General features: G+C 42.7%; 2 protein-coding genes across 10 annotated transcripts; one reads left to right on the top strand and one right to left on the bottom strand.

Annotated features, from left to right (window-relative positions):
• Positions 1–1,500: 1,500 nt before the first annotated feature.
• MYNN (myoneurin) lies at positions 1,501–17,248 on the bottom strand. 8 transcript variants are annotated; one of them, XM_083613298.1, is made up of 10 exons: positions 17,092–17,240; positions 15,356–15,414; positions 14,537–14,995; positions 12,008–12,810; positions 9,805–9,964; positions 9,112–9,290; positions 8,398–8,481; positions 7,622–7,708; positions 3,551–6,791; positions 1,501–3,410 (listed from the first exon to the last, which is right to left on the bottom strand). In XM_083613298.1, the coding sequence occupies exons 3-9, from the start codon at positions 14,854–14,856 to the stop codon at positions 6,529–6,531; spliced, it is 1,896 nt and encodes a 631-aa protein (XP_083469424.1). In that variant the 5' UTR covers positions 14,857–14,995; positions 15,356–15,414; positions 17,092–17,240; the 3' UTR covers positions 1,501–3,410; positions 3,551–6,528. The 8 variants fall into 8 exon arrangements, with proteins under 8 accessions (XP_083469424.1, XP_083469425.1, XP_083469423.1 ...); XM_083613299.1 differs by having other exon boundaries at positions 14,537–15,002; positions 17,092–17,175; XM_083613297.1 differs by lacking the exon at positions 15,356–15,414 and having other exon boundaries at positions 14,537–14,836; positions 17,150–17,248.
• A 3,204-nt stretch (positions 17,249–20,452) lies between these two features.
• ACTRT3 (actin related protein T3) lies at positions 20,453–24,918 on the top strand. Of its 2 annotated transcripts, none has more exons than XM_083613517.1 (2): positions 20,453–20,797; positions 23,872–24,918. In XM_083613517.1, exons 1-2 carry the CDS (start codon positions 20,595–20,597, stop codon positions 24,788–24,790), a joined length of 1,122 nt encoding a protein of 373 aa, XP_083469643.1. In that variant the 5' UTR covers positions 20,453–20,594; the 3' UTR covers positions 24,791–24,918. The 2 variants fall into 2 exon arrangements, with proteins under 2 accessions (XP_083469643.1, XP_083469644.1); XM_083613518.1 differs by having other exon boundaries at positions 20,458–20,598.

Here is a 24,918-nt window from a genome sequence, read left to right on the forward strand (position 1 = left end):
CGATGCCAATGTAAGTGTTTTTAGGATGTTTATTATTTATATTAACATTTTTCTAAGCAAATGAATTCATTGAAGCCAACTGTGGGGTGGGGGGGCATGAGCAAGAAGGAAGTTGTGACAATGCAGCAGTGCCAGGCTTATGGCTCATGACTTAGATTGAGACACAACATTATTTGCAAAGAATATAGGTACTCCAGGTATTATGAATGACAAATTTTGTTTAAAAATGAGCTACATTGGGGGCGGGGTAATCTAAATGATGTTCAATAAAGTTTCTTCTGATCTGTTATGTCTGAACTGCACTGAATTTTATACATTCATCAACACTGGCTTTCAGTGAATGCATTATGCTCCTGTTAATCCTATTTTGAAAGCTATTAGAATTGTATACAGATAGACTTCATGGCTAGAGACAAGATCTTAAGTGACAAGCCCATCATTTACAGCGCATGGGGGGCGCAAACCTGTGACTCACTCGATGTTGCTGCACTACAGCTCCAATCATCCTTGATCATTGCCTGTGCTGGCTGGGGCTGATGGCAGCTGGGAGTCCAACAACATCCAGAAGACGGCGAGTTTCCTACGCCTGCTATACAGGCTCCAAGAGACCAGGTAGGGTCTGATTAGTACAATGAGACTCGCTTTCAGCATCCTCTCCTTTTTCGCAGTCCCTCCCCTTTTACTCCAAACTATTAGCCATCTATGGACTGGTACAAATGCATCATTTGATTTCTCAAGCCTTGGTATACTGGATGTGCCATCTTCATTGGCAAGCATTATGTTTCGGTCACTGTTAGCGATGCAGCTGTGGTGCTGGAACATTTGTGGTTCTTTCAACACTCGCAGTTGCATATTTAGATGTGTGAACCAGACCTCTGGCAGTGTCGCAGGCACCCTTCTCATTTAGCATCAGGGCCAAATGTAGTCCTCTAGGCCTCTCTAATCTGGCCACCCCCCCACCCCCCAGGTCCTTTAAGGGTTTTTGGGTGCCTGAAATGTGCTCTTGGCTGCAGGTATGGGGAAGCTTTGTCCCTACAGATGTTGTTGAGCTACAAGTTCCATCGGCCCCAGCAAGCATGGCGAGTGGCCAGAGGTTCCCCATACCTGGTTGTACTCTTGATAATGCTTCTTCCTTGCCTGGCTGTGTATGTGCAGAAACCAGCCTACCGCACAATGGTAATGTTTATATTAGTCTCTATAAACCAATGTTCCCCAATAACTCACTTTCAAAACACGAGACCAAAATGCCAGAGTTTCTTTGATTTACTTCAGCTGCTGTCCACAATGGTATTAAATGGGATTGAGGAAAAAGCCTGTTACAGTCAAAGCAATAACAGAATGTAATACTTTACCGCTGTAAGACATTATTCTACTTTCCTGTCAAATTATTGTTGTGCTTTTGCTTAGGACTCACTCATAGATCATTCTGGGACGAAGCTTTTTCAAACCACTTGTTCCCTTCAGTTATTTATAGCTAAATGAGCAACAAGAGGAACAAAGAAGGGTTACAAAACAAAGTTTTATTCAGGTCTAAGCATTAAAATGTTGCAAATTTATGTACATAATCCCTCAGAAGGGAGTATAAAAGCAGGAGGTGAGCTATATACACACAAACACCCATGACAAAGTACTTCGGAAATAATTTAAACCAGAGAGGATTCACAACAGCTCCTCAGAATGTCCAGTCTTGGAATTGTTATGGTGCCAGAACTAGTAGTAACATTCCAAGAACCAAAAAAAGCTTTAAGTATTCCCTTCTCTTAAACATGTCTCCTTGTTGAGTGTCTCATGACTGCAGGAAAGCTTGAAACTCCCAAACAAAACTTAGGAGCAATAGACAACAGAAAGGATGTGTGTAACATACCCCTATATTGCTTACTAAGATGCAACTTTTATAGAACCAAGCTGATCACACTCTTTAACTACTGTATTTTATTATCAGTAGGTCATGATTTAATGAATAAGTATTTTCAAGAGGTCACTCTAGCTTAACAGCCCAAGTTTTCTTGATATCACAGGTAAACACTTCAGTTTAGAAACAAAAAGCACTGTTTATTCAATTATTGCTGCAATAGATTCTAGCTCTCCCAGAGCCTGTGTAGTGTTATAAGAGGGGTCAAACAATGGTTTCTTTAAAAATATATTCATGTACAAAAGACAAATGAGTTCTACAAAGTAAAACATCTTTATAAATATTAAATAGGTAAGTAAGGTCTACTATAAATCTAAGAACAGGTTTTTTAAAAGTCCAAAACCATTTTTAAAAGTGACACAAAAAATTGCGAAAACATTCATATCAAATATGCAAACACTACAGTATGCTTTCTTCAAGAAGATGGTTAGCTGTTGCAGTCATATTGTGAAGAAATAGGTCCTGAATATTTTGCAGAAGAAAGACACAGCCCGTTTGTGCTAACAGCAACTTAGTACTATTATGTCTTAACAAAATTCCACCCAAATTTAGGGTTTTGGTGTGGGTTTTTTTTTATTTCCCTCATCAGAAAAGCAAGTGGCTGGAGAAAATGGTGTGCAAAAGAAGAAACAACCATAACTGACCCCCATGGAGACACATGCATAATACTCCAGCACTATACAAAGATGATCAGCTCCAGCAGCTGATCACCTGTTTGGGGGAAACTGGTGTCAAACGTCATAAATGCAACCCACTTTCTCTTCCCCCAACCATGTCAAAAGAGTCGCTAAGTACTTTAATTAGAGCAGAGGTTAAGAGTATCCCCAAAAGCAGATACAGGTGAACAGTCTTTGCATTGCGGCCTAAGAGGACAGCACTTGGGCTGCTACAAGATGGTCTTATCTGACACGCGCTGCAACCTCTTTTGAAGCTGTGGAAGCAAGGGTCAGAGGCTATTGAGGATTCTGCATACCTTGTGGATTTACCAGGCAAGCATGCATATCAGGCATGGGGTATGGTTTCTGAAGCATCATAGGGGGAAAGGGGGGATTTCTAGCTCGAATAGGAACATAGGAAGCTGGCTAATATCATTGGTCCATCTAGCTCAGTGTTGTCTACACTGACTGGCAGTGGCTCTAAAAAATTTTGGACAGTTCCTTCCCAGCCCTCTCTGGAGATGCTAGGAGCTGAACCTGGGACCTTTTGCATGCAAAACATGGGCTCCACCACTAAGCTACAGCCTTTCTCTCCAAATATAACGTCCGTCCCCCCCCCCCCCGACTGCAGAGAAATGCTTGCAGACAGCTTCAAACCATTCACCTAATTATCTCGGATTCATTCATGCCAAAAAGTTACCAAATATCTTGAAAACATTGGCAAGACAATCAGATGGCAAAGAGTATGTTTTGCATATTAAACCAGGTTCAATAGCTGGCATGCAGTTAGAGAGACAGAAGCTGCAGCGATGATTAAGGGCTCTTGCTACTTGCTTGCCAGGCTAGAGCAGTGTTCCCCAACCTTGGGCCTCCAGCTGTTTTTGGACTACAACTCCCATCATCCCTCGCTAGCAAGACCAGTGGTCAAGGATGATGGGAATTGTAGTCCAAAAACAGCTGGAGGCCCAAGGTTGGGGAACACTGGGCTAGAGGAACCACTGGGAAGATGTCGGGTGAAATAGCTCCTTGTATTCCGATGTTGGAATCTGGTGACCTTTCTACAGAAATGCGTTTAATTTGGGCAGCATACATGCGGCCCTATTCCAGCGAACATCACTAACCCGTCCCAAACAGATCTTTGATTTTATCTCTTTCCCAGCTGGTTGCTTCAAGACCCTTCAGTGCCAAACTGGCTCCGTAACAGGCAACTTCATTATTTATATTCTACACTGAACTTGCATTTGTTGCACTGGATAAGCTCTAAAACAACTGCACCCTACAAGGGTGCTTTTCTATCCCATCAGGCCACCTGGCTTGTTGCTTCCTAAACACCCAACAGAGACTAGGAAGCAGAGCCTATGAAGCAGGACAGTAAACAGTAACTGGCTGAGCTACATGATAAAATTGCTTTTTCGACTTAAAAAAATACCTCCTGGGAGATCAAAAAGTTTCTTTTGGGTGTTCAGACAGTGTATAACTTGGAACTTTTAAGTGATCTCGTATGGATGCTGATGAACCACTAAAAATAACCACCCATTTATTCCGACACTTCCACTTTGCGTACTTAATTCAGAGCACCTCCAGGGAAATTGAGTGAGAATAGGACCATCAATATCTATTAGATACAACAGCTGATAATGCAACCTCCATATTCAAAAGCAGTATACCTCCAATTATCAAAAGCTAGGAACAAACAAGGATAGCCATCTTCATCAGGCCCTGCTGCGGAGCTTAAGAACGTAAGAGCCTGCTGGATCCTTTTCTCAGTGGTCAACCAAATGCCTGTGGGAAACCCACAAGCAAGACCCAAGAACAAGAGTACTGCCCACTCCTGCAGTTTTCTAGGAACTGGTATTCAGAAATGTTTCTGCCTCTGCTCATGAATACAGAGCATAGCCATTGTGGCAAGTAGCCATCAATAGCCTTATCTGTGAATTTCTCTAATCCTCTTTCAAAGCCATTTAAGTTGGTAGCCATCACTGCCTCCTATGGGAATGAGTTCCATAGTTTAACTATGCGCTGTGTGAGGCACTAACTTTCTTTTATCTGTCCTGAATCTTCCAACATTCAGCTCCACTGGATGTCCACAAACTCTATAGTGTTACGAGAGAAGCAAAACTTTTCTCCATCCTCTTTCTCCATGCCATGCACCATCTTATAAACTTCTATCATGCCATCTCTTACTTGCCTTTGCACTAAACTAAAAAAAAAAAATCCAAATGCTGCAACTTTTCTTCATAGAAGAGTCGCTCTATTCAGCCCTTCCACATTTTCTGAACCTTTTCCAACTCTGCAATATCATTTTGGCAGTGAGGAGACCAGAACTATACACGGTATTCCAAGCTTCTTGGAAAGCATCTTACTAGCCAAAACTGGGAACAGAATCCTAGACCATTCGGGATAGTAACTTGCTAGACCCATCAAACTTCCTCTAAAATATGGACCCAACAAATGTTTTCTGTAGTGCTGTGCAAAAACCTGTCCTCCAGCTTCTCAAAATGCAAATGAGGCTTCCGTTTTTCTGTACCTTTTTGCAGGGCACTTTAGAATTTATTACGGGCAGGGGTTTGATTTATTATAGCAAAGTGTGTGTTTGTTTTCTTCCCATGAAACATTTTGCTAACACTCTACCACTGCCTGCACTCCCCTTAAGCTGCTTTGAGCTTCCTGATCTCAAACAGGCCCCCCTTTCATTGGGGAGGGGGGCCATCTGAAGGAAGATTTCCCACTGACACTGCAACAAAACTGACTGTTCTTTCTAATCCCAGAACTTCAGAAGGCGAGAAATATGAAACCTTGAACGACAAGATGCCGTTACATAATAGAAAAAGAAGGTATTTGCACTGTAAAATGATGAGACAACATGGGCATTTCCATGTCCTACAATACTGAACTTGAAGGTCAAGAACCACTCCAGAAGTGTTTCCTAAAAATCATTCAACAGAAAACTAATCCAACATTGATCATAACTACAGGAATCTGAATCCCTGTGTAAAATAGCTGCATATTCGGACGGTTGTGCGTTTGCTGCAGATCTGCTGAGGAGTGTGAGAAAGGGTCAAAATATGGTGCTGGGTACAGAATCTAGCTTCCTGAGAATCTCAACTTTCATTTTTTCTTGTAAATAAAAAGTTTAAAATCCTTATAGCTATTAAAATACATTCAAAACTGTGTAGGGGGCAACAGCTACAAAAATATCCGGTTAGGGAATTTACTAAAGATTTCCAGGCATTGGGACACAGTTTTAATGCTCACATATAGTTTCTGGCCCTTCCTCATCACTAACCAAAATCTACGCAAAATAGAGAAATCATGCACATCTGCAATCTTCACTTTGAAGAAAGCCAATGTGGTGGAGGGGGGACAACACGGATCAAACATCTTGGCTACATAGAATTAGCTTCTGCATGAACAATGAAGGAGACCTCCAGCATGAACTGAGAATTCTTAAGGCATGTGTTACTAAAGAAAAAAGGAAGTATCTATCTTCTAGAAATATAATACAGTGGTACCTTGGGTTAAGTACTTGATTCGTTCTGGAGGTCCGTTGTTAACCTGAAACTGTTCTTAACCTGAAGCACCACTTTAGCTAATGGGGCCTCCTGCTGCCGCTGCACCGCCACTGCACAATTTCTGTTCTCATCCTGAAGCAAAGTTCTGAACGCGAGGTAATATTTCTGGGTTAGCGGAGTCTGTAACCTGAAGCGTATGTAACCTGAAGCGTATGTAACCCAAGGTACCACTGTAATTCTATCCTGATTTTGTTACATGACAAAAAGAATGGCAGCCATTGTTCTAGAATAACAAAATAAACGGAAGAAAAACAGGTGCGTTTTCAAATGTCCCTATTTGAAACCCATATGAAGTCCAGCTCAGTAACAGCTTGCATGATTACGTTCCCTTTACCAAAGAAGCTTTCGTGGCCAAAGTTTTTTGTGAGTTTTCATCATGTGCAGGATGTCAATACAACTGCTGAAGGAAAATAAACTGAGGTTCTGAATAGCCAGTGATGGTAGACCTCAGAAGTGTGTCTGACTGGGGTGACTGGCTATCTGTGACAGGCAACAGAACTTGATGGTCCTCTGTTCCAAAGGGGAGAGGTAATGCTATATCTGAAGGCTTCACATCAGCAGATTCCAGCAAAGGGCTTTTCTCATTTGGAATGGAGTCTTGATCATTGAAGGAATGGTCAAGTGTGATGGGATCCAGGGGGTTCTCAGAACCTGTGAAAGCAAACAGAACTAAAATTGCGTTCATTGCTAAAAGTTGTGCACAGGAAGAGAAGATATGATTTCCCCCTGCAATCGATTCAAGGACACTCACTACTATTTACTAGTCTTCAAGCCTTCATAGATGTTTATTGTAAACCTGAAAACAAAACTGATAACTGGGATTTAAAGTTCACATTTGGGCTACAAGAATTATCAGCAAAATTTGATAACTGAATGGCTGATGGCCCTGACTTCAGGGACTAATCTCATTACAGATTTGGGTGGAGGGAGAGAGAATCTCAGAACCACCACCTCAAAACCAATATTTTCATTAAGACAGAATTTGGTACTAGATTAGCTCATTTCAGGTATCTGCCCTCTAAAGCCAAGTGCATCTTCATACATGACAGCTAGTAGGGTACCTAAACATGTACCTAGGCAGGCTCAGCAATGCCATTCCTTCATCACTTTACTAACGTACAGAGTTGACACTCTTGACAAAGGGTAGCGGGTCTCCCATTGGCAGCAATTTGAAGCCTAGGTTAACCACGGAGCATACTGAGCCACAGTCCAAAGAATCCACCATTTTAGTGTGGCTAAGTTAATCTTTGGATAGCACTGCTGAACAGCTAACCTTTTTACCTATGATTCTATTAGCAGTGGCGTAGCGTGGGGGGTGCAGGGGGGGCCATCCGCACCGGGCGCAACATCTGGGGGGGGGGCGCGCTCGAGACTCGAGTGCTAAAATCCACGGGTTAGGGGGCGCAAATTACTTGCCTTGCCCCACGCTACACCACTGTCTATTAGTAGTAGATATTAGTTCTTAAATAACCAGCACTTACCCGCATGAACCTTTGCTTTGTGTTTCTTTAGGTTTTTTATATCTGTGTAGGAGTTTCCACACAGCTCACAGATAAATGGTCTTTCACCTTCAACAAAAATTGTCAATTAGACTTCACAGATGTGCAGTGCAATCCTAGGATCTGAACCAGGGCTTCCCACAACCAAAAACAAGTTTCTATAGCCACTGCATCTCAAACTCCACCCAGGTTTCTATGGCAAAGTTGCTTAAGGCTGTTCTACATGTTTGGGAAATAACAAGTTACAAAGTGACTTCGATCCTCAGGCATAAGGCTTTTCGGTTCCTTCAAAATTGGTGTCCAATATCAGAGGACAAGAGCACATTTAATGTGGAAAGGCTATCATTTCACAATTCTTTATTAGAGAATTACATATAAAGATCATAATCCCCAGTTCACATACATATAGGAAGCTCCCTTATACAAAGACTGTTGGTCCATCTAGCTCAGAATTGTCTACACTGACTGGCAGAAGCTCCAGGATTTCAGGCAGAAGTTTCTCCCAACCTTGCCTGGAGATGTCAGGAATTGAACCTAGGAACTCCTCCTTGCAAGGCAGATGTTCTACCTCTAAGTTATGGCCCTTCTAATACAGACAGACAATTAGAAAGGCAGGTAGGAGGATCATGCTAATTGAAACTAGATGATGTGTAGTATACTATCATTTAACTATTTGACATTAAATGACTTTGAGTATGCACATACCTGCATACAAGGCATGGAAAAGGTAAGAGGGAGGACCACTTCTGAGAACTAACCTGTATGGGACCGAAAATGCTTGCTGAGCTCTCCTGAAGAAATGAAGCTTTTGCTACAAATTCCACATATATAAGGTTTCTCTCCTATAGTGAAAAAGAAGTGGATGAACTCAGTACACGACCTAGCAACAATGCATGTGAAGACATTGTGAAATCTCAAGTGTATGGACACACTTCAGTCTCCCCTATTAGTAGACATGGATGCGGGTAGCACTGTGGTCTAAACCACTGAGCCCCTTGGGCTCACCAGTTGGAAGGTCTGATTGATATACATCGCACATACATCCACCCAGACTAGCAGCAGTTCTAAAGCAGCTCTGAGATTTTCCCAAGCTTTGTTCACGGGAGATTTCTAGGAAATCATGCATGCAAAGCATGCGTTCGTTTGCTGAGCTCTGCTGTTGACCTCAAGCACCTCATTTAACATCTAAAGCATCTGGTATTCTCAAACAGTCTAACCATCTCCACCTTTTAAGCTTTTAAGATCAGGTGTGTTCAAAGCGGCATGGTTGCAAACTGAAAGCTGGGCTTATCACGGTGTTCTGCTCAGCAGGCAATAAAGCAGGCAAGAACAGATCAACTCATTTACAATTTGCAGATTTTCTTGCCTATTGCGCTGCCCTACAAAGCCATATTCTTCCCTTTCCATATCTATAGCACTCCATGCAAACTTGGTTGCGCCATCTCTCTCATGTCTTCCACTTTGGATCTCACCTGTATGCTTTCTTGAATGAGTGATGAGTGAACTCGAGACTGCAAAGGCTTTCCCACAGGTGTCACAGACATACGGCTTTTCTCCCGTATGTCGCCGCACATGATATGTCAGTGTGCTTGCCTGTGCAAATCGCTGCCCACATCTATCGCAGACATATGGCTTTTCTCCACTGTGCTTCCTAAAAGGAAAGGAGCTGGTTAGATTCTATTGGTGCACCAATTGGTTTCCCTGGACAACAGCCCTATTAAAACAGTCAAATAACACATGCAGACATAAATAGCAAAAGGGATGTCAGGCTGCACAGGCTAGCTCCAGTGTTCCATGTTCCAGTTGGCTCTACCCCCAACTTTCCTGCATTGACCAGGAAGGTCCGAAGGGGGATTGTGTGCTCAGGTGAATGTACTTAAGAGTCCTCCCCTTAAATGGGAACCCCTGCATTATCAGGATTTGTGACCATGGGAAGGATTATCCACACACTCAGCTGAAAGCAGGAAGTATCCGCCTTCAGACTTTCCCATTCAATGTGGGAAGGTCAGAGAGGGGACAAGGAAACTACGGGTACAGATGGTGTGCATGCACACAGCCTGTAACCCCTTCACATTGTATACCCATATGCATTCTCTGAATGCATGGGGGGGGGGACTAATCTCCCTAACTTAAGCGGTCATTTTCAGATGAAGTCCTTTACTCACCTGGCATGAATCTTCAGATTGCTAGAGGTTGCAAACTGCAGGTTGCAGGCATCACACTTGTACGGTTTCTCCTCCCCGTGATGCATGCGGCTGTGGAAAACCAGCTGGCATTTTTGAGCAAAGCCTTTGTCGCAGAGTTCACATTTGTATGGCTTTTCACCTGTGTAGAGAATTGAGCTGCTTGCTTTAGCAGTGTCTTGTGAAGGATGAGGTTTTTCAGATGAGAAGTGATAGCAAACCGGAGGATAGGGGCAAAAAGTTCAGAATAAAGGGAAAGTATGTCAAAGACTACTTGACCGTGTCTAAATTTAAGCTGGTAGGGCCGTAAATAACTATTCCAAACCAGCCAACCATTAATGCTAGATAGTGTGGCACAGCAGCTGGCATCTCAGGATGTCCCTGGTTCAAGACTCACCTCTGCCATGAACTCACTAAGTAGCCTTTTTTCAACGTTTAGCAAACAATTGGAAATCGACAGCTATAACTGGTGACAGATGAAATGCTGATATTACTCTGGATGACTGAAAAAATAATGTAGATGCTAGGAGACTTCTTCTCTCTCTCACACACACACACACACACGAAAAATAAGCAATGGCAAATGTTCAGGAGCTCTAGGTACTGTCTTTTTAAGTTAGAATCCTTCCCATTTTGACCATTTTCAGACAACACATTTATCCCATGGTGTCTCAGGGTCACCATCAATGTATATATGGCAGCTATCTAAGTGTTCCTTTAATTTCATAAGCAGTTGTTTCCCCAATTAAAAGGCATATAAATATAGCCTTGGGTTCCTTTGGGAGAATCAGCAAGATATAAATTTAAAAAATAATCACTGCCACATTTGAATTCCTAAAATGCACCATGTTCTCCAAGACTAAAAAGAAACAAAGAAAGAGTCCGCTTTGATGGGCTTATTAGCTTATTGATGATTCCACCAGAAATACCTGTTCAAAAGCAAATGTCACCAGTGGTTACCACAGGATGAAAGGAAATGTAGGAAGTTCACATTATTATTTTTATTCTAAGTGTATATGAGAAAAGTATGGAAGTGGGGACTACATACTTCTCGGTAGAGTCTTCTCGGTAGTGGCGCCCACCCTGCGGAATGCCCTCCCTTCAGATGTCAAGGAAATAGGCAACTATTTGACTTTTAGAAGACATCTGAAGGCAGCCCTGTTTAGGGAAGTTTTTAATGTTTGATGTTGTTGCTTTTATTATTAATAATATTCTGTTGGGAGCCACCCAGAGTGGCTGGGGAAACCCAGCCAGATGGGCGGGGTATGAAGAATATTTTTATTATTATTATTATTATTATTATTATTATTATTATTACTACTATTATTATTATTATTATTATATTGCAGCTCCCACAGCAAACAGTTTAAAAAGACTACCAAAAAGGTAAACACAAAAAAGGTTGTTTCTTAAATTCTTTTGTGGCAAATGGTAAACTTAATGCTTAAACCAGAGCCGGCCAACATAACTTGTGTGTCACCAAGCTGAGCACACCACCATAGTTGTGTACTGATGCCTGGCAGAGGTATGTTAACTGCCTTTGTAGTTGCAGCTGGGCAGCAAGAAATGGTGTTTATCAAGCCAGCAGCAGTAACGTGCCACACATGGCTGCTTGGTCACAAGTCTGCAAGCTTGTACTATAGGCAAAAGAAAATGAATGTGGTTTATGGTGTACAATCACACAGTCTATGCCTAATATGGTTAATGAACATATGAAACTGACCTATACTGAGCAAGACCATTGTTTCATCTGTTACTGTACACTGATAGACCCTGGCTTACCTAGGTTTCAGATCGGAGTATTCCACAGCCCTACTTAGATACGTCAGGAATCGACCTTTTGCATGCAGAGCATGTGCTCTATCGCACAGATATGGCCCTTTATGGTTTGAAAAAATGAGCAAGCTATGGGTATTTGTAACTTGATGTGGAAGAAAGTAGTCCCCTGCAATGCCAGTGTAGAAAAAAAATATCTTAAAAAATGGTAATTGTACAAATTTGATAACAGCTAAAAATAAAACACTGGCAGTAAAGAATATTCCACTCACAATATTGCCATAATCATTCAAAAGCAACTATCAACCCACAATACTGAAGAAGGGAAAGCAACTTCTCTGGGAGAGAATGAGGGTCTTTTTGCTGACTTTCACAAGAGGCAACTCCCAACACAAAGCAAGGAGCCTACCTGTATGGGTTCTTACATGTGTTTTCAGCTGGTTGCACTGCGTAAAGGCCTTCCCACAGAGCTGGCACACGTACGGTTTGACTCCTTTGTGGATCCTCATGTGCCGCCTCAGACTGCTAGCTTCGGAAAACACCTTGCCACAGGTGTTACACACTGGCTTGGCCTTGGGGTATTTCGGATCCAGTTCCTCTCCCGAGCTTTCCAGCTGGTAAGAGTTCTTGTCACTGGCGATGTTGGACAAGCAGTGCTCCTTCAAAGCACAATCCTGCTGCGTTTTACTCCGTTTGGACTTCATAGTCATCGTCTGGACAAGGATCTCCTGCGCAGCAAAGGTTTCACTCTCCACCACAGGTGTAAGCTGCAGCTCAGAATTATCCCCACCTTGGGCAGCTTGCTCCGTGATCTCTGTGGCGAGCTTATTTGCATCTAAAAACATCTCCACTGCAGAGTTCTCTGCAGCATCACTTGGATATTGTGCTGGCTTGTTTGGCAGGTTTTTGGGAGAGCTGAAGGCCTTCTTTCGCTTTTTGGTTTGAACAGATTTTTTCCCTGTGGTTGCTATTAAGACTGGGGACTGCACCGTGTCCACTGAAGGGGCATCCAATCTCTCTTGGCTGTTATAGTCACGAAGGGTTAGCAGGCAAGTCTGCTGGTTCAATGCAATATTCCCAGTGATACTAGAGATTTCTGTAGAAGAGGGATTAGCAATAAAAGCAAAGTCTTCCATCTTTATTTTACATTTAGTGACCACCTCCTCCACTTTGAGATAGTCGGCAGCCTGATGTATTTCTTTAACATTCCAGCTGCAAGGGAAAAAGGTTAAATGGGAATGTACCAGCTGAAGAAAACAGGCTGTCTTATAGAATTAGTATAAATACTAAGTGGATAAAAACTGATGAAGCTTGAAATCAGGTTTTTGTAATTTAGACTGGAATTTTTCATCTTTTTAAAAAATTCAAATGTATTACATATTCCTTTAAAAATTATCTAGTTTAAAAGCTGAATTTCATAGAGTTTTCATCAACCACTGCTCTTTTCCAGTGTGGTGCTGTGGTTGAACATCTAATTTGCACAACAGAGACTCAGGTTCAGATCCCACTATCTAAAAGGTGCCCTTCAGATGCAGTTTATAACCAGGTTATTAGAAACATAAGATTTCCATAATAAAACATGAGAACTAAAGTTAAGAACTTGATTTAAATAAATATATTAAATCCTAGGAAAGGTGTTAGGTATGAGCCACCACATCTCAAGACCACAGTCAGTAATGCTAATATTTTGAAAATGATCAAGTGTTTATATTTTGAAACTGGTCAAAACAAAAGGACAGGTAACACTGGTCTCACCCACAGGTTTGTTGCTGCTGCACAAAAGACCCCTTAAGCCCATTTCCTTCACAACTGGGACATCAACTGAAATTCACGAAAAGCCCCACCCCTCCTTTCACAATATCCCTGTGTCTTGACTCAGGCAAGCATAGTCTTTGCAAAAGCCTCTAATTCTGCTTACCTTTTCTGTCACCTCAGTGACCCCTTACTTCTTATAACTTTTGCCTTTGCCTCAGGATGCATGGAAGAAAATGGCTGATATGCATAGTGGATGGAGGGTAATAAAAAAGGTAAGGTCAGTGACCCCTGGACAGTTAAGTCCAGTCAAAGGCAACTATGGGGTGCAGCACCCATCTTGCTTCAGGCCGAGGAAGCCAGCATTTTCCAAATCATGTGACCAGCATGACTAAACCACTTCTGACACAAAAAAACACCGTGAAAGAAGCTAGAGTGCATGGAAACACCGTTTACCTTCCTGCCGCAGTGTGGATTCAAACTGCCAACCTTCTGATCAGCAGGCCCAAGGGGCTCACTAGTTTAGACCACAGTGCCACCTGTGTCCCTGGGGAGGGAGGGTGTGGAAATAGGGAACATCTTTAATCAGCTGCTTGCAATGCAACAACTGAGGTTGCAGTATAATACTAAAACAGAGGCAGTGCAGGCCCGAGATGATCACAGTCCAATGGGAACTGTATTCTGTGTAAATTGCAGGCACGGGAAGTAAAGGGCTGAAGCCCCCCAAACCAGGGTCATGATCTGGATCTGGTGGATCATTCTGGTTATTTCTGAAAGAAAAATAATGCACTCAAGGGCATCACTTATAGTTTAGCCCTCAGTTCCCTTCCATTTGCTATTTATATCCCTCTGGGGGGCAAGGGAGAGCTAGGGTAAGAAACTGTTCCCGTAAATAATCTCTGGCAAAACTAGAATTAGTGTTTGCCTCCTTTTATGTTATAATATTGGCCTATGAAACAGTTACTCCCTTGAATGAGGAGCCTGAAACCACAGCGACATCACCTATCAGGTGGGTGGTATTATCCTAGCATATCCTAGTTGTATTTTCTGACCTCTTTGTCCTCGCTCCATTTGTGACATGTCTACTTAAATCGCAAGCCGTCAGGCAGCAACCTGTCTTTTTAGTTCTCTGTGAATGTCTTATTTTGAATACTCTGCAGACAAATGCTCAGCCTTATTGTATTACCTGTCAAGGTTTAAATCTCCTGTATATATGAACTCCAGAAGTTTCTGAAATCCATCAGCCTTCACTTGATTCTGATCCAAAAATATGTTACTCTCCGAAGTATCCCTGTAAAAAGCCCCAAAGTACTCGCTAAAGGAAGCCAGAACATTTCGGTGAGCTTTAAACTGGCATTCACCAATAACGATGGTGCAGTCACAAAGGAAGCCCACCTCTCGCTGTTTGTTCAGTCTCTCCAGAAGGTGCTCACAGTGATGGGAATACTGCATTTTGGGTATTGAGACACAGCTTCCTTGCTTTGGTCTGAGAAGGCAAAGGAACATATTTAGTATCAGTATGCCAGGCTCAGAATAGAATATAGATTCACTATAGTTCCCACTCAACAATCTTAAACTTTTAAGCAATCCTGCACTTAAGGACAAATTATATGAATGGCATCACATGCAGTGAGTTTTCCTGTTACTTGCCACTAAAACCAGATTATTAAATTTTACAGACTGGTTTGGGTCACAACTATCATTTTTATATGATAGCTTACTGAAAATTTGATGTCCCTCATTTCAGTGGGATTTTTTTTGTCCCAGACTGCATCATGTAGGCCTTGTATACTCTGACAAGAATGGAAGATTAGTATCTCATAGCTATTTTCCATATTAAAAAATTCCTTCCAGTAGCACCTAAGAGACCAACTAAGTTTGTTATTGGTATGAGCTTTTTGTGTGCATGCACATGAAAGCTCATACCAATAACAAACTTAGTTGGTCTCTGAGCTGCTACTGGAAGGAATTTTTTTATTTTGTTTCGACGACAGCAGACCAACACGGCTACCTACCTGTAACTAGAACTATTATCCATAGTTATTATCATACAGCATGTAGTTCCTACAAAGAAGGCACATCCATGAAGAAAATAATATGGCATCCAAATATAAATTGCTAGGATAAAGCTCCAATCAGATTCAAATCTGCATGGATATGCTGCATATAGAACACACATATTTACAGGTGTGTTAGATGTAGTTTCCAGTTCAGAATAACTGACTGTAGGTAAGCTACTCTGGGAGCCTTTTCAGCTGAACAGTGGGGTACAAATGCTCAAAATAAGTAATCTTAAGTACTTCCTAAATAGAACTTTTGTAAAATATGAATTGGGCTCCAATTCAACAATCCCCAAAGACAAAAAGAAATCCAGTATGTAACTATTCTGGAGTGTTCACAGACCACTGCCTTTGTCTGAAACTACACACTCAAACCACCAGGGATATTTTAACTCTCCTTCAGTATACACAATCACTTATATCAATTGGGGTGGGGGGAGAGAAGAATCCTTTATCTTTCTGGGGTTTTGCCGCTCTTTCAACACTTGAACATAAAAACAACACAGAAGTTGGAATGAGTTCAAGAGTCATTATGCCACGTATATTATGCCCAAAGATTTAGACCTTGGTGCCAGCTCCCTATTAATCGCTCTCCCTTTACCCAACTATCTACACACAGTACATACATCATTATCACCAACCTTCCAGCCTTCTCAGTCCAACCAAGCGCAAGTCTGTCAAGGATGGTTACCGACACCCCCCAATAACCTCAGCCAGCCTACTCCTGAAAACTTACATCAATTCTACCACCCATTTAGCACATCATTTTCCTCCCATACTGTAGGGTGGAGAGCAATGTGGTCCAATCCTGTTACCATCACAACTGAACTATAAATTTCAGCCTGCTCAGCTAGCAGGTAAATTCCTCCCAGCTTGCTTAGATGACCCCTAAGCCATAGCTGTCAATGTTTCCCTTTTTTAAAGGGAAATCCCCTTATTCCAAATAAGATTCCTCGCAAGAAAAGGGAAAAGTTGACAACTATGCCCTAAGCGCGTACACAACTGCACTTGCATGTTGTAATCTTACACCAACTATGAAGCTTCCCAGCAAGCTCACTCAGCGCTTTGGGGGCAGCAGTCAAGATTGTACCACTGTGTTCAGTGGCTCCTGTTCCTTATTAATTCTTTGCAAATCACTTGGAGGGGTTTGGCGGGTATGTTTGTCTGACCAATCCACCGGTTATAAATTGGATGAAATAAATGGATATAATCGTGCTTAGGATGGCAGCTCTACTTCCCAGAATCATAGAGCTGAAAGGGACCCCGACGGTCACCTAGTCCAACCCCCTCCAAACGGAAAAAGGAATCTTTTTGTCCGACATGGGGTTCAAAACACAACTCTGAGATTAAGACCGTCAGGCTCTACCGACTGATCTACCCCAGGCTCGGGACAGACGCTTGCCAACGAACGGACTGCGGGCAAGGAGCGCCTTTCCCCCCCGCCCCCCAGATTTGAGTGTCTGAGGACCACTCCTCACAGTTACTGGCCCTGCCCCCCGGCCCTCTGCGCTGCCCCATTCCTCCTGCACTTCGTCGAGGCAGCCCTTCCTATAGACCTCCTGTATATCTTTCCTCACATAAAAACACCTTTTCTCTCCACTACCCGAACCCCCCCCCCGCGCCAGATTGGTCCCGTCCAACCGCCCATTGTTCCCTCCCCTCAGAACTACTAGGGGGAAACACACCTGGAGAGGGGCAGGGGTGGGGTGGGGGAATGGGGGACGCGGAACCTTGTTCACCTCAGTCCGCCATTTTATGATGACGCGACCCGCACCGGCGGCCGAAATCTCACTTCCGTTCTCAAACGAACTCCGGCAACTAAAGAGTGGCGGCGGGAGGGGCGGGGAAAAAAATAAGGTGGAAATGGAGGGCGGGGCCGAATTAGGTTCCGACCGGGAAGTTCTTCCCGCCCACCTCCCCTGACAAAACTACGTTTCCCATAATGCCTAGCACCAAAAATGAACTCTGCCAGCGGCCGAGTTTTTCCTCAGCGTGAGGGGAAATGTAGTTCCTAAGTGCCTCGCCGAGGTTAACTGCTTGGGTGCCAAGGACAGGATTAAATGAGAACGAATCGGAATAGGCTTTATTAGGAAGTAGGTTGTAGCAGCAGAGCACGCAAAGGAATGTCCCCTCACCCGCAAAGCTGCATAAAATAATTTCCCAACATTTATTGCGGTTTTTATGCTGAAGGCACTGCAATGCTGGGCAGAAGAGGGAAATAAATAAATAAAAATCCCGAGACTTGACTGCCATCAAGATATATAACGGCCGCTTAAATGCTGTTTTGCAGGAAATGTGATTCCAATGTGGCCCTAATGGCTGCAGATATAAAGTGATATGTTGAAAGTTCGGTTACAAATACACACTCGGGTTAATCCGAAATAGATTTACCAGCCAGTTCTGCCCCCTCCCTCCACAATCCAGTATTAGGCAATTTCAGATTGAACTAAATAAAACACGTTTTGGCAGCGAATAAAGTGTCATCCGTAATAAAGTGTCATCCGTAATATAAAGTGTCATCCGTAATATAAACGGGTCAAAATAAATAAATTCAAGAAAAAGAAACTTGCGTGTTTCCGCCCGGTTTCGAACCGGGGACCTTTCGCGTGTTAGGCGAACGTGATAACCACTACACTACGGAAACCTCTATATGAAAGCGTTTGAAATTATTCTATATATATGCCTGCGGCTTAATGAGAGCGCCAATAGAAACATCAGTACAATACATGGTACTTAATACTGAACTATTATTCCAAAAGTACATTTATAATCCTGAATGGTCAAGCCCAAAGACAGATATGCGCAGAACTCCCAAACATATGGGGAGCAAGCCCCACACAGAACTCAATGAGATTACAACTCCCTAGGAAACATGCCAAAGACTGAACTGTCAGATTTCCTTGCGAGAACATGCTGATGTCCAACAGTGTATACATATTTTAAAAAAACTTTTCCTGTTTCCGCCCGGTTTCGAACCGGGGACCTTTCGCGTGTTAGGCGAACGTGATAACCACTACACTACGGAAACTTGCATACAGCTCACCACGCCTCCTCTTTCCCTAGTAAGTACCATTGCTGTAATCTCAGGCGTGCGCTCTAAATGAAAAGAGTAGATCATTACAATGGCAGCTTTTGAGGGTTTTTTTCCTTCTACTTATGATTGCATATATTTCTAAAGGGCTTACTACAACTCCTATCTGTCCCGGCCAGCATGCCGGGAGTGGGGGGAGGCTGGGTTACAGTTAAAACTAAGGTTGCTCTTGTCTCCTTTCTAGCTTTAACGACCAATGCATTTGTCAGGGGATTGCTACGGCAGACCCCACCACCCAGCGGTTGCCTGATGTATGCTAATTTATACGTATATATCTCCACAAGTAGAATGAGAAGGTAAAACTTTGCCAGGGATCTTAATTGTGGAAATGGTGCTTATTAGCTCTCCCATAACAAAATCCCCCACTTAAATTATCTGCTGTATTTGTTTAGGACGCTCATCTGAAATTAACAGCAGTCGTACTTACTGGAGGAAGAGGAAGCAGACGCCCTTGTATTCAGGTTTCCGTAGTGTAGTGGTTATCACGTTCGCCTAACACGCGAAAGGTCCCCGGTTCGAAACCGGGCGGAAACAGACACTTTTTTTTAAAAAAAACTTCTTCCTTGAAATCATTGGAGATCAATCAGCCATGTCCATGCAGGAAGATTTGACAGCTCAATCTTCGGTATGTTTCCTCGTGAGTTAGAGTCTCAGGTGCATTCTGTGTTGGGCTTGCTCCCAGTTAAGTGTGCATAGACAGTAGCCTGAATTGACCTTGATCTCCAAAACTGCATTGTTCTTTAAAAATATACCAAATTTACGGTTTTGAAAAAAGTTATTGAAATTCTCCTGCGGTGCCTCTCTTGTCTGAGGACTTGAAAAGCAGCTAATAAATTATTTTAAGAACTAATGCATAAATCACAAACATTCAAAGAAATTCAGGCACAGTGACCAGGAAGGAGGTGATCCTCCAGGACAGAGGAATTTGTGCAGTTTTGGGCAGCCCTTAATAAATTAGCAGGTGAACATTGCAGTGGACCAAGGTAGAGGCTTGCACCCAGAAGCCTGACAAACACTCAGCAAATTTCCAGACTATAGAGCTTATAATTGAACTCATTGGAACTTAATTCTGACTATGTAAATTTAAGGTTAATCTGTGCGGAACTGTTGGTTGTCCTTCCTTCATCATGTCACACCTTGTTCATTTCTTTTCTCATTTGTGGGTCATGCAAATCTGCATTATATGCTGAGCATGTTAGTCAGCAGGTGAACCTTCCCCTAACACCTTTACAGCTCTCTCATTCATAGAAAAATCTACAAATAAGTAAACAGATGCATAAAACAAAACACAAATCTGGATCACTGTAACTTTATTTCTGCCCCAAAAGTAGCTGAATTATGGAGACAGGACATGTTGTTCAAAGTATGCTCATGTTGCCTCCTAGTGGTGCAGCAATAAAACTGCTAGCACATTTGCAAAGCTAAACAGGGCCTGATACGATTTCAAACGTATTTGTTACTCTCTAGTAGTCCCAGGCATAGGAATCCCTTTTGTCCCAGAAGCTTCATGCTTGACACTACTGAACTACGTATAGCAGTTTGCAACAAAAAATCATTAACAGTTAAGAACGTAGTCTTGTTTTTGCTTATATTGCATAATGGGGGCTGGCTGAAGGTAGCAGTCCAGAGTGGCTGGGGAAACCCAGGCAGATAGGTGGGGTATAAATAATAAATTATCATCATCATCATCATCATCATCATCATCATCATCATCATTATTATAGACAACTTGGTGGGGCAGTGCTCTGTTCACCCTTACTGTATGTATAAGCTCCCACTGGGTTCTTGAGACTTGGAATAATGATTCACAGTATGTGCACAGAAAGCAAAACAAAATAAAAATCCTTCCCCATTTCCTAGTCATTTAGATATTCACAGCCTTACAAAGCTTCAGGAGAAGGTATCATAGCAACATGTAAGTCACAATAGAGCCAGCCACACATGCCTGGGAAGATTGTTAGCCTTACTCTTCCCCCAAAATAAGACAAGCCCACTGAGAGTCAAGTGCCCTGAGCAGAAACAGGCAGCAGCAGAACCATCACTCAGGGAACCACCGCTCAGGAACTAGGCAGAAGCAGAACCAACTCTCAGGGATGGGTGAGCTGCCACCAGCTGTGGTGATAGACAATGGCTCAGGTCTGCTCAAGGCTGGCGTGGCTGGGGACAAGGAACCGCGTGTCATCTTCACCAACCTCATAGGCCGCCCCAAGGCCAAGTCTGTGATGTTGGGCGCTGGCCAGAAGGACTTCTACATTGGAGATGAAGCGCAAGCCAAGAGAGGGATCCTCTCCCTCAGGTGCTTGGAAGACGTGGGGGATTTTGAACCGTAGGGAAGCAATACATATTGGCTAAGCTAGTTTCTTAGGAGTGGGGGTGTCTAGGGAAACAAGTGGCCTGGGATGGTACACAGAAGGGGAGTGGCGAGTTCATGCAAAAAGTGGTTCAGGCTCATGAAGGCTATAGTGTCACAATAGGGTAGAACGGTGGTGGTGATTTCAGGCTTGGGGGCCAAATGCAGCCCTCCAAGCCTCTATTATCTGGCCCCTGGGACTTTGCCCAGAACACCCCCCTCACTGGCCCTGCTTCACACTGGCATTGAGTGTTTTTGCCTGGCTGGAATGTGCCCTTTAACTCTGATAATACCTCTTGCTTTCCTGAGAGAAGGTGTGTGAATGTGCGCAGAAACTAGCTAAAGGCAAATGTTTGCATTTGTTGCTCCACCCACTTTTGCCTTTTGTTCCAGTCACAAATAGCATGTGGCCCATGGAAGGTTACCAAAAAAAAGGATAGGAGCAGCCCAGGGAGGAGGGCAGCGGCATCAGGGGAAATGGCCAGGAGGAGGGGTTTAAGAGCAATGAGAGAGGGGCTGCGCCCACCAGCTTGAAACAGCTGCATCCCTTTATCTGCACTGTGAGTCACTCTTGAAAACGAACAAATTAGAGGTCAAAATGGATCAGTGATTATTACTTCAGGATATCTGCTCACTTGTAAATACTTACCCTCCCAATACAACTGAAATTTACATTTCCCTTTTTGACAAAGACTACTTTTTGTAAAATCTTAAGGCTATTCACTGATTGGTACTTTCTTGTTTTTATTTTTTACATATAATAGAAATAGAAATAGAAATAGAAATACTTTATTGTCACTTGTACAACTTGTATACAGTGAGATTACACAAGCACCCCCCACTCAGCTCTTTTAGTCTTAATTCCCCTCGTTTACTGACGCACACCCACCAAACCCGAAAGTCAGTTGCCCTGTTGTTATCTTTTCATTCAGCAGCCTAACAGCCCAAGGACAGAAGCTGTTATTTACCCTGTTGGTGCAACTAATCATGTTTCTATATCTTCTATATCCTATACAGGAGCAGTGTGAAATCTTTTCCCAAATTAACAAAGCCAAAATAGTCTTATTCGGATAAACAGGTTTTGGGAGGGCTTCACAATAAGAAACACAATGGTCCTGATCCAAAGAGTTGTCCCGAAATTTTATTCAAATGCATGAGTCTGGTAAATTATGAAAAGCCCCACTGCTATAGGCTTAACCAAATTTTGTAGGCTGAAGAAGCCCTACATCAACATGGCTTCTGCTAACATGTTTAGGATTCAAAATTTAGGCTGTCATCTAACTGCACTAATTAGCAAAATAGGTCAACATAAATGAATAGGACTAGTTCACAGGTAAAAGCATCTGACATTCAAATTGACTTATTTGCAGAAGATTCATAGTCAAATTCAAAATGGCAAGACTCGCGGGGGAAAGAGCCAATTTTGCAATCTACAGTCCAGATGCAATTTGTTCTGGAAATGTCATGGTCTCATCAATGCAATGCCTAGTAACAGGGTAGAGTGAGTTTCAAAGCTTATAATGGATTGATAGTTATCTGGAGCATTCCTCTATTGTTTGCAGTGTATCCAGTTTCACACTGAACTTTTCACCCCAACTCCACCACACATATAAGAGCTAAGATCAGTTTGGCTTTGTTTTCTCATACTGTGTTTAAAATGGTGGTAAACGGGCTGGCACTTAAAAGTCTTTGGTACACATCTATATTACAAATGAAATTGGTTTAACAGTCATGACTACCTCACCCCACCGAGAAGCACCCTGGCACAGGTACAGTTCCCAAGGTTTATTAGCTAGGGCCCATGAGGGATGGGTGAATCTATCAATGTTGGTTTTGCTCAGTTTTTAGTTTTTCCAATCTGAAATTCAGTTCTCCACATTTCTACATCAGTTGGCATTTTTTGTTAAATGAAGTTCTCATGTAAATGCATCAGCATTTTAGTGCATTTACCATCATTGCTGCTGTCAGTCTCCTCTGGAGTAAGGATATGGGATTCAGCTGTATGTCATCTAACCTGGTGAGAGGACTCTTCCCCACTGAACAGCATTTAAGGCAGGCTGCTGAGGTGTACATTGAAGTGCAATAAGACCTGCAACTGCAGTTGGCACTTCCAGGAGGCTGGAGAAGAGGCTTGCCACCATTGCTCTGCCTGACAATAGCCTTTTGGTGCTGTCAGCCTCCTCTGCAGGAGATGTGGGAGCCTTGCTTGTATGTCATCTTTATCCCCACTCTGAACCTTATTTAAGTCAGGCTCCTTTGGAAAGTAGCAAGACCACTACCAGAAATTTTATTGTTGGTTAACTTTTGTTTTTGCTTTGAGCCTAAATTGGTGTATTGGGGGGGATGCTGAATTTATTCTGTGTTTGCTAAATTGTTGATTTTTGTATTTTGAATTAACTGACATGTTCCATATGTTGTGTATTATTTTAATGTTTTGAATGTTTGTTGTAAGCTGCTTTGGGCATAGTTTGTTGTGGGAAAGTGGCGTATAAGTAAAATCAATCAATCTAGAAAAGAATCCTTAAATCCATGACAGTAAAAAAAAAAAAAGTTTGAAACTGCTTCTGATTCAGCATGGAGCCACACTCTTCATGAGGGATTTATTTTCATTTACTACAGTTATCCTCAAGGCAGCATATATGGTTCCTCCTTCCCTTCCATTTCATCCACACAACAACCCTAAGAGGTAGTTTAGGTGTAGAGTTAGTGACTGGCCCAAGGTCACCCTATGAACCACACAGATGATAAAGCATTTGAAACCTGATGTTCCAGATTCAAGTGCAACACTAGACACACTTAGCACTTTGGTTATTTTCTGATTCAATGTGTTTTTACATACACTTGCACATGCAATACATAGAGAGTACGTAAGATGCTGGCAAATTTAGTAGTACAATAAGTTTGCTATGTGCTTTCACAAGGGTACATAGGCATACTGCATTTTAAAGCTGGGAATGCTAAAGGTTTTGGGCATGACAGATTATGATAATATAATACTACCATCTTCTTTTATTCTACAGATATCCAGTGGAACATGGAATTGTCACTTCCTGGCCTGACATGGAGAAAATATGGAAGCACGTTTATGATAATGAATTGAGGTTAAACTCCTGCACAAGACCAGCTCTGATAACAGAGGCACCACTCAACCCACTGGCCAACCGTGAACAAATGACAAAGCTTCTCTTTGAAAAATTTGAGGCACCAGCTCTCTACGTGGCCATCCAGGCTGTCTTGGCACTCTATGCAGCAGGCCTCACAACAGGTTGTGTGATGGATTCTGGCGACGGCGTCACCCACACTGTCCCGATATTTGAGGGCTACTGCTTGCCTCATGCTGTTCTTCGGCTTGACCTGGCAGGCCGGGATCTTACAGAATATCTCATGAGGATCCTGAGGGAGAGCGGCATTGCGTTGGTGAGCACAGCTGAGAGGGAAATTGTGCGAATCATCAAGGAGGCTCTGTGTTACGTGTGCTTGAACCCTGAGGAAGAGATGGCTAAAAAACCTACTTCAATTGAGAAAACCTGGAAATTGCCTGATGGGCAAATCATTAAAATCCACAACCAATTGTTCCGCTGCCCTGAGACCCTCTTTCGCCCATCTAACATTGGCATGGAAGCCCCAGGTATTGATAAACTGCTGTTCAACACTATAATGAAATGTGATATCGATTTGAGGACCACTTTGTATGCCAACATACTCCTTTCTGGTGGTTCAAGTCTCTTTCCTGGCATTTCTGATCGCCTCACAAAGGAGTTGATTCGTATGGCTCCCAAGGACACGGAGGTGATGGTTCAAGCACCTTCTGACAGGAAGATCTCTGTCTGGATGGGAGGATCTATCCTTGCTTCTCTCTCTGCCTTCCAAGAGATGTGGATATCCAAGGAAGAATATGCTGAAGTTGGGGCCAATATAGTACACAGGAAGTGCTTCTAGGTTCCTGTTGTATTGAAACATTTTTATTTAAAAAGCTGTGGGGAAGAAACACAAATTCACGGCATCCTTGGTGAGGCTTTTAGCCTCACAACTTTCTGAAAGATGAATAAAGGTAACACTTCCATGCA

Source organism: Podarcis filfolensis (assembly GCF_964270895.1).
Source record: "Podarcis filfolensis genome assembly, chromosome: 5".
NCBI lineage: Eukaryota > Metazoa > Chordata > Lepidosauria > Squamata > Lacertidae > Podarcis > Podarcis filfolensis.

Bases quoted from the DNA above. Each gene is read 5' to 3' on its own strand.
- MYNN (XM_083613298.1), bottom strand. From the start codon at position 14,856: ATGTTCCTTTGCCTTCTCAGACCAAAGCAAGGAAGCTGTGTCTCAATA. The intron at 9,965-12,007 runs GTAGGCTCCTTG...TTCTCTACACAG, and splicing joins ACATGTAAGAACCCATACAG to GTGAAAAGCCATACAAATGT. The intron at 7,709-8,397 runs GTTAGTTCTCAG...TTTTTGTTGAAG, and splicing joins GCATTTTCGGTCCCATACAG to GTGAAAGACCATTTATCTGT.
- ACTRT3 (XM_083613517.1), top strand. From the start codon at position 20,595: ATGGGTGAGCTGCCACCAGCTGTGGTGATAGACAATGGCTCAGGTCTG. The intron at 20,798-23,871 runs GTGCTTGGAAGA...TTTATTCTACAG, and splicing joins AGAGGGATCCTCTCCCTCAG to ATATCCAGTGGAACATGGAA.